Source organism: Gallus gallus, chromosome 12 (genome assembly GCF_016699485.2).
Source record: "Gallus gallus isolate bGalGal1 chromosome 12, bGalGal1.mat.broiler.GRCg7b, whole genome shotgun sequence".
NCBI lineage: Eukaryota > Metazoa > Chordata > Aves > Galliformes > Phasianidae > Gallus > Gallus gallus.
In genome coordinates this window covers 2914797-2923565 of record NC_052543.1, presented here as the reverse complement: position 1 = coordinate 2923565, position 8769 = coordinate 2914797, and the positions used below count along the sequence as shown (strand labels likewise).

Here is an 8769-nt window from a genome sequence, read left to right as displayed (position 1 = left end):
AAGCCATTTTTAGAGCCCATCGATAGGTTTTTATTAAATCACTTGGCCTTGCCGCTCAGAAGACCAATGGTATCGTGGTCTCCATCCAAAGAAGGGGTGGCCAGCAGGGACAGGGAGGTGACTGTCCCTCTCTGCTCTGCTCTTGTGAGGCCCCATCTTCAGTACCGCGTCCAGGTCTGGGGCCCCCAGTACTGGAAAGATGTGGAGCTGTTGGAGAGGGTCCAGAGGAGGGCCGCAAAGATGCTCAGAGGGCTGGAGCACCTCCTCTCCAAAGACAGGCTAAGGGAGCTGGGCTTGTTCAGCCTGGAGAAGAGAGGGCTGCGAGGAGACCTCATTGCAGCCTTGCAGTATTTAAAGGGAGATTATAAACAGGAAGGGAATCAACTTTTTACTCCGGTAGATGACTGTGATAGGACAAGGGGGAATGGTTTTAAGCTCAAGGAGGGCAGGTTTAGCTTGGATGTCAGGGGAAAGTTCTTTACAGAGAGAGTGGTGAGATGCTGGAACAGGCTGCCCAGAGAGGCTGTGGATGCTCCGTCCCTGGAGGTGCTCAAGACCAGGCTGGATGGGGCCCTGGGCAACCTGCTCTAGTACCAGACCTGGAGGTTGGTGGCCCTGCCTGCGGCAGGGGGGTTGGAAATCGGTGATCCTTGGGGTCCCTTCCAACCCAAGCCATTCTATAATTCCATGCTTCTAATTTCCAGTTTTATGCTTTGATAGATGAAAGTGCTGATGCTACAGACACAGCTCCAGTTGCCATTTGCTTTAGGGGCATAGATCAAGAACGTAATGTCACGGAAGAAATGGCTTCTTGGGTACTGTGAGAGGATACAACTCAACCTCTTGATTTGTGTGAAGCAGTAAGGAATACGTTACAGCTACTCTGTGTAACCTTTGTCAGTGTATCCCCTACAGCTGCCGATGGCACACAGCGAGGCTTAGCCCGGGGACGCGGTGCCTTCTGTTTCCCAAGCTCCCTGCCAGCAGTAGGCTGGTGGTGCTCTGAAGCCTCCGAGCCCTGCAAATCCAGCTCTGAGCCTCCCAGATTGGGCTCGGCTCTCGCACGAGGCTTTGGACTCTGGAAAGAGGCTTTGAGCCCTGAAACTCGGGTTTGGGGCTGAAAAGGACACTTCCAGCCTCAAATGCGGCTCTGTGCCCTGAAAGGAAAAACAAAAAAGGGGTACAGGGGAACTGTGCACCCTGAGGTGAGGCTCAGTGCCTCCGTGTTGTGGAAGGGCACCTTTATTCTGAGGGCTCAAACCCCCAACGCGGGGGGCCCAAAGCCTCATGTCAGCGTACAGAGCCTCCTCCTGCAGCCCAAACTTCCGACTTAAAGACTCCAAGCATCTTCCTGAGGATAAAAGGGGTCCAAAGCTTCCCATCTGGGTCCTCACGGCCTGTCTGTTTTTGTTCCCAGGAGTCCTTTGTTGGGCTCAAGCTTCACTTCAGGGTCTAAAAGCCCTGCATCGGGGTCCAAACCTCTACTCTGTAGAACGCACCCGCTCCTGCAGCACCCACACACTCACGTGGGGGTCCCTGGCCTGGGCTGCAGGGCCCAACCGCTGAGGTTTGGCTCTGTTTGGGCATCACTGTTTGGGCGAAATGCATTCTTTTTCGGCCCCCCGGAAGGGCCGGCTCTCCGGGGCCACATCTGCTCTCGGCGTTCCGGCCTGAGGACGCGCGGCCGTCGGAGCGCGACAGGGAGGGCACGGCAGGCCGCGGCGGAGGCGGCGCCGGCCTTCGGGCCGCGACTACATCTCCCAGCGTGCACCGGGGGTCTCCGCGCTGCGGGCCGCGTTTCCCGGCGTGCCTCGGGGAGCCGCGCATGCGCACCGCTCCGGAGGGCCCGGCCCGGCCCCTCCCGCGCGACACCGCCCTCCTCCCGGCGGTCCGGAGGCGCGGCGCGAGCGGGAGAGCGCGGGGTTCGGTGTGGGGGTCCGCGGCCGCCGTCGTCGGGAAGGCCCGTGGCCTCGTGGGAGAGTCGGCCGAGAGCCGGGGGCGGCACGGAGCGAGGGTGGGGGCCCGAGGCCTCCGTGGACGGTCTCAGCCCTCTGGGCAGCGTCCAGCGCTCCTTCGCAGGGTCCGCTCCGGCCGCCTCGTGTCCCGGCCTGCTCCGTGGCTGAATGAATGTGCCGAATGAGAGCGCCTGGAGACGCTTTCTGCTTCCCACCGGCTCGTGCTGGGCAGGGTGGTGTTCAGTAGCGCGTTTGGAAGGACGCTTCCCAGCACGGGTGGCAAACGTGCTGCCAGCACGCGCTGCTGTGCGAGGGAGCGCCGCCCGGATGTACTGCGTGGGAGTGAAGCACGGGCCCCCAAATCCCGGCCGTGTGAAAGGGCGGCCCTGCTGTTGGAACCCGAGCGTGCCCTGGGAGCGCCGGGAGGAGGGAAGGTGTTGCTGCGCGATGAGCGCTGTGTAGCTCTGTGCACGTCGGCTGGAGAAGAGCGATGGTGACCAAAGCCAGTCTCTCCCAGTGAGATTCCCTGGCTGGTTATTTTGGGTTCAGGCTGCTTGGATCCACCCGAAGGGCCAGAGAGACGTCTTGGCCACGGTCTGGGGAAGGTGCCGCCAAGCCCAGGAGGGAAGGCAGCCCCGTGGTCCCAGCCCCACACGCTGCCTCGCTTGGGAGAGGCAGAGAAGGGCGAAACCGAGAAAGGCGTGTGGGATCTCCCAGCTTCCCAGTTGTGATGGCCTCTGGGGCCCGGAGGCAGCACGTGGGGATGCGCGCGCGGCTGCTCCCGCGGCGTCATTGGGGCCGGCTGTGGGGAATGGCGTTCTGGCGTTGTATCCAGGAGTGGCTGTGCAGGTGGGCAGGACGTGGCTGCCCTGGGTCGGCGCTGCCTCCGTGTGCCGTGGAGTCGCTTGAGGCCATGGATGATGTCTGGCCGGCAGAAGGCAGGGTACTGCTCTCGGCACTTGCTGAGGCAGCATAGCTGGCGGGGCTTGCTTGGGTGCGGTAGGATGCTGTAGTTCCTGCATACCGAGCTGTGCACCGGTTGTGGAACCTTTATGGGAAGCTGCGGAAGGAGAAATTTGGGGATGGAACCCGGATTGCTGATGGCCTTTATTCATCTGATAGCAGGCCTGATGTCTAGCCCTGCTCCAGGAGGGCTGCCAGGTCTTGACAAGACTTCTGAAATGCGTGAAAGTGCACTGGGAGTGTTAGTAGAACACACTGGATCCTGGAAGAGTCCGGCGGGCTATTTCTCTAGGTGGTTGGACCGCATAAGTAAAGGGTGGCCGTCCCTTTTAGGGGCAGTGGCAGCACTGGTATTGCTCGCACAGGAGGCACGACGCCTGACTTTGGGACAGAGATGAGTGGTTGACACACTTGATGGGCTGCGTCACCCCCTGCCTGGCAGCATCTCCAGAGCAGCAGCAGCCCTCAGACCTGAGGCACTGCCCGAATGCAGAAGGAAAGCCCGGGTCCTGGCCCACCCCACAGCCGGCAGCAGCCGTGGGGCTGCCTGCACGTCCCAAACACAGCGACGTCCCCAAGATGTCAGAAACACCCCCAGAATGGGGCTGCAGCTGCCAGCCTAGCCTCTTGCCACGTTGCGCGTTGGAAATGTTGTGCCCCACTGGAGTCGGGGCCAGAACCCAGCTCAGCGTGAACCGGGCTGCGGGGAGGAAGGAATGGGTTGGGTGCTGGGGGGAAGGGATCCCCGTGGTTCCAGCCCCTAAAGCTGCCCACCTCAGGAAAGGCAGAGAAGAATGAAACCGACAGTGGCATGATGGAACTCTGTTTTATTGTGATGGAATGGACTTTGATGACTTTAGACGGCATGTGGAGTTGGTACACGGCTGCTCCTATGGCATCATTGGAACCAGCTGTCAATAATCTGCTGCCAGCGTGGTGCTCGGGTGTACCTTCGCCTCTGGGCTGGTCGTCGCCGCCTGGACCGGCTCCTGCGGCGTCTTTGGGGCTGGCTGTGGGTTTCTGCAGCCCGACGTTGAAGAGGCGAGCGGCTTCGAGTCCGGGCCCTCCCTGGCTGCCTGGACCGGCTTCCATCAGCCGCTGCGGAAACCCTCGAGGACCTCGGTGCTCTCCGTTGTCTGCGTCTGTTCGTGCGTCTCTCAGCGCTACGGGCTGGTGCCTGCCTGCTCCCATGGCGTCTTTGGCACCGGCGTGGGGAACCTGTGGCCCGGCGCTGCAATGGAGAGCGGCTTCTTGTCTGGGCCCGCTGTCCTTGTCTGCGCCGGCGGCTGGAGCCAGCTGCAGGGGAGCGCCTCGGGGAGCGCGAAGTCCCCTGTCTGGCAGAGTTTGGAGTGCTGCTCTTGGCAGTCGGGGCAGCGTTACGGCTGGTCCCACGGCGTCTCTGGCGCCGGCGTGGGGAACCTGTGGCCCGGCGCTGCAACGGAGAGTTGCTTCTTGTCTGGGCGCGCCGTCCTTGCCTGCGCCCGCGGCTGGAGCCAGCTGCAGGGGAGTGCCTCAGGGACCGCGAAGTCCCCTGGCTGGCAGAGTTTGGGGTGCTGCTCTCGGCAGTCGGGGCAGCATTACGGCTGGTCCCACGGCGTCTTTGGCACCGGCGTGGGGAACCCGTGGCCCGGCGCTGCAACGGAGAGTTGCTTCTTGTCTGGGCGCGCCGTCCTTGCCTGCGCCCGCGGCTGGAGCCAGCTGCAGGGGAGTGCCTCGGGGTCCGCGAAGTCCCCTGTCTGGCAGAGTTGAGGGTGCTGCTCTCGGCACTTGGGGCAGCATTACGGCTGCCCCCACGGTGTCCTCGGGGCTCTTTAAAGCTTTTTTTATCCCGCTGTAAACGAGGGCTGCTTCTCCTCCGGCCTGTCCTGCTCTGGCTGGACGGGATGCTGCTCTCAGGCACGGAGGAACAGTTAGCTGGCCCAGATGGTGCCTGGCTGAAGGTGTTGGAGCTGCTGCTCTCTGGTGTCGCAGAGCATTGGGATGGCCCTGGTCCCTGCTGGCTGATGGTGCTGAGGCTAGCAAGATATGACAGGGTGCTGGAGGCTGTAAGGGGAGGCAGGAAGGTGAGCAGGATGGAATTCCAGCCATGGGGAGGAACTGGCTCCCATCCCTCTTGGGCCAAAGGGACTGAAGCAAAGCCAGAGCCCACCAGCATGCAGCTGTTGGCCTCTTACCGGTGCCCTCTCCAGCACAGGCGTTGCAATCCCAGGTCTTTCTGCTCTGACTCACATAGGAACAGCGCCGATGGGTGCTTTGCGCAGCACAGGAGCAGCAGAGGAGCAGCTCCCAGGGCCTGGGGAAACAAACCGGTGTTGGCCGTGAGGACAAAGTGATCTTAGCCAAGGAGTGCCCGGCACAGCTCTGGTGCTCAGTCCGTGCTCCCCCAGCCTGTGGTGAGGCTGCGATCCCACGCCGAGCCCCAGAGGGCTGCTGAGGTAACTCACCCCTCTCTCTCTGCCTGCTCCCTGCCGCGTGGGTGAAGGCACTCAATGGCATCACAGCTCCTATGCCTCTCCGGTAGTGCTGCATAGCCATGTCTGTCCTCCTGTGTTGGTCTTTGGCCAAAGCTGAAAGACACCAGCCTGCATGGGGTTCAGATCTTAGCCAGGGAGTGCCCGGCACAGCTCTAGTGCTCAGTCTGTGCTGCCTCAGCCTGTGGTGAGGCTGCGATCCCACGCCGTGCCCCAGAGGGCTGCTGAGGTAACTCACCCCTCTCTCTCTGCCTGCTCCCTGCCGCGTGGGTATGGGCAGTCAATGGCTTTCCAGCTCCTGTGCCTCTCCAGTAGTGCTGCATAGGCACTGCTGTCCTCCCATGTTGGTCTTCTGCCAGAGAAGGGAGGGAATGTGATGAGCACTCACTGCCCCAGGACTAAAACGTATCCGTGGAATCCCTCCCCATCCACCCTAACCCTGGTTCCAGCTTCCCAATGATGCTGAGGCGCATGTTAATGGCTGCAAAGGGCCAGCCGTGCCGGTGCAGTCCCTTGCTGAGGACAGCTCATGTGCCCTCACATCTCAAGAGCTGGCTGAAAGACAGCAAGCTGAATGGGATTTGAATCTTAGCCAGGGAGTGCCCGGCACAGCTCTGGTGCTCAGTCTGTGCTCCCCCAGCCTGTGGTGAGGCTGTGATCCCACGCAGAGCCCCAGAGGGCTGCTGAGGTAACTCACCCCTCTCTCTCTGCCTGCTCCCTGCCGCGTGGGTAAGGGCAGTCAATGGTATCACAGCTCCTCTCCTTCTCCGGTAGTGCTGCGTAGGCATTGCTGTCGTCCCGTATTGGTCTTTGGCCAGAGAAGGGAGGGAATGTGATGAGCACTCACTGCCCCAGGACTAAAACGTATCCATGGGATCCCTCCCCATCCACCCTAACCCCGGTTCCAGCTTCCCAATGATGCTGAGGCCCATGTTAATGGCTGCAAAGGGCCAGTTGTGCCAGTGCAGTCCCTTACCAAGGACAGCTTGTGTGCCCTCACATCTCAAGAGCTGGCTGAAAGACACCAACCTGAATGGGATTCGGATCCCCAAAATGAGCATGTCTGGAATAAACCTGGTCCAGTCTCGGCAGACGGGGCACTGGAAGCAATAAATGCCGGCATGCATGGCCTGTTCCTGCAGCAGAAACACAAGCAGGGTGAGTGTGAGCTGGGCCTGGTGCTGCTGAGCGCCTGTTGTACCCCCGGGGCGAGGGGAGGGCTCCTACCTGGATGCAGGCCTGGTGGAACCAGGCTTGTTGGCAGGCTCGGCACACCATGATGCAGTACGACCTGCTGTCCCCCACGGGCTCCATGCAGATGATGCAGGTCGTGTCCTGCGTCGGCGCTGCCTCCACTGCCTGCTGCGGGCGGTGCTCCCAGCAGAAGGACCTGGAGGAAGATGGGAGGGATGGGCAAGGTGAGAAGTGCTGCGAGGAGGGCAGAGGAACAGGAAGGAGCCCCAGGCCTTGGCTCTGGCTCTGTCAGGCTGCTGGGAGGTGTCACAGTGCGTTCCTCACTGCTTTGACTGGTCCTGACAGCAGAGGTTGGAGGCCCACAGGTGACGCCTGGCAGCTCTTACCTGAACTCTACAAAGTACTGGTTGATGCAGTCACCCTTTGAGGTGCAGGGGAAGTGGAAGCTGCGGTCGCAGCCCGTCTCTGCACAGGTGATGGTGGCCCCCGAATTGCCACAAACGAAGCAGAGCTGGAAAGAGCAGAGCAGCCCCCATCAGCAGCAGGCTCAGGGCCCACGCAGCAGGGCCCCGCACCTCTGGGCAGGGCACAGGGTGCGGGCAGGGCTGGGTGGCACTCTGCAGAGCTGCCTGGTGAACTGGGCTCGTCTGCAAGAGCACGACTTTCTCCTGGGGCTGGTTGGGAGGGCCGGGATTGCTTTCTTGGGACCAGGCTGAGCTCGCCGTGCCTCTCCTGGCACAAAGCTCCCTGTTCTGGTCCGGTGCTCACCTTCTGCTCTGCCTGCCTCACTGTGCGTATCAGGTCTTCTGTGCAAAAGCGTGCCTCGCTGTTACCTTCCACAAATTCACAGAGACCATTGGCAAATAACTGTACAAGAGGAAAGAGCATGGTCTCGTTAGGGCAGAAAGGAGGGAACCATTCCTTGGAGGAAGGTGCCAGGAGCTACGAGGGAACTCACCGCACAAAACGGATGGTAATAAAATCCACAGTTCTTTTCTTTGTTCCCGAGGAAGCTCAAGTCCTCCTCCACTTGGTCACAGAGCACACATGCTGGAGAGGAGAGAGTAACAGCAGTGAGCGCACCTTGCCGGGCCAGGTGCCCCAGGGGCTGCTCTGTGCTTGCCGTGCCAGCTGAGGGGCAGGGCCGGAGGCCGTGGAGGGGAAGGGGCAGTGCAGGCCCAGCGGTGCCAGCAGGCAGCCATAGCCCAACCGTGGCCCCCTGGCCAAGGAGCAGAGGGGCCCTGCCCATGGCGCCTGAGGAGTCCCTGCGTGCCCCTGCCTCCCTCTCCGCCGCAGGCAGACCCCCAGCACCCCTCTGCCCAGCGGCAGGGAGCTGCGTGCAGGGATACTTGGCTCTCACCAGGCTCCCTCAAGACAGCAGCCTCCTGTGTCTCCACGCACACCGTGCGCGTTGACGGCAACCACTTGCAGAGTGTCTGTCCCATCAGTGCTGGGCTTTCTCCTCTGCGTGCCAACCTATGGGAGAAGCGGGACGAGGCTGAGTTCGCAGCTCAGGCCCCCGAGCGCTGGGGAACAGGCAGCCCCCTTCCTCCCTGCTCACCTCACCAAGTCGCACTGAGCTCCGCCTGAGCCCCGCAGCCTGAGCTCTGCTCCACACCCCATGCGTCACAATGGCCCCTCTCTGACACCCTCGGTGACGCCATCACACGTCACAGGGGTGAGGGCACCCCAGCAGGAGGGCGGTGGCTCCTGCAGCCAGTGCAGAGTGAGGGGCCCGGTGCCGGACGCAGCCCCGCAGGAACCCGGCGTGTTGGTGCTGCTGAAGGCACTGGGCCACACATCCAGCCTCCTGGCCACACCTGAATGCTGCCGGGCCCGTGGCTCCATCAGTATCCCAGTCAAGTGTTTCCGTGTTCCCGTGATGTTCTCGAGGCTTTACTTTGTGGTTGTTTGCTGCTGATTACCTCTCGTTGCAATAAATGGCTCCATTCACAGAATGACAGAATCTCTCTGGTTGGCAAAGACCTCTAAGATCACCAAGTGCCACCGTCCACCCCCGCAGCTGCGCGCTGCCCACGTCCCTCAGTGCCACATCCCCACGGTTCTGGAACACTTCCATGGACGCTGACTCCTGCAGCTCCCCGGGCGGCTGTGCCAGTGCCCGACCACTCTTTCAGAAGAGATGTTCTTCCTAACATCCAACGGGGACCTCCCCTGGGGCAATG

At 61.6% G+C, this 8769-nt stretch overlaps 1 protein-coding gene across 5 annotated transcripts; it reads right to left on the bottom strand.

Moving 5' to 3' along the window:
* Positions 1 to 3730: 3730 nt before the first annotated feature.
* LOC121106634 (serine/arginine repetitive matrix protein 2-like) lies at positions 3731 to 8769 on the bottom strand. 5 transcript variants are annotated; one of them, XM_040646527.2, is made up of 12 exons: positions 8145 to 8769; positions 7944 to 8059; positions 7542 to 7633; positions 7352 to 7450; positions 6970 to 7094; positions 6617 to 6779; positions 6419 to 6525; positions 6087 to 6197; positions 5628 to 5741; positions 5363 to 5500; positions 5093 to 5211; positions 3731 to 4961 (listed from the first exon to the last, which is right to left on the bottom strand). In XM_040646527.2, the coding sequence occupies exons 1-12, from the start codon at positions 8204 to 8206 to the stop codon at positions 3817 to 3819; spliced, it is 2391 nt and encodes a 796-aa protein (XP_040502461.2). In that variant the 5' UTR covers positions 8207 to 8769; the 3' UTR covers positions 3731 to 3816. The 5 variants fall into 5 exon arrangements, with proteins under 5 accessions (XP_040502461.2, XP_040502459.1, XP_040502460.1 ...); XM_040646525.1 differs by lacking the exons at positions 7944 to 8059; positions 8145 to 8769 and having other exon boundaries at positions 7542 to 7847; XM_040646526.1 differs by lacking the exons at positions 7944 to 8059; positions 8145 to 8769 and having other exon boundaries at positions 5363 to 5485; positions 7542 to 7847.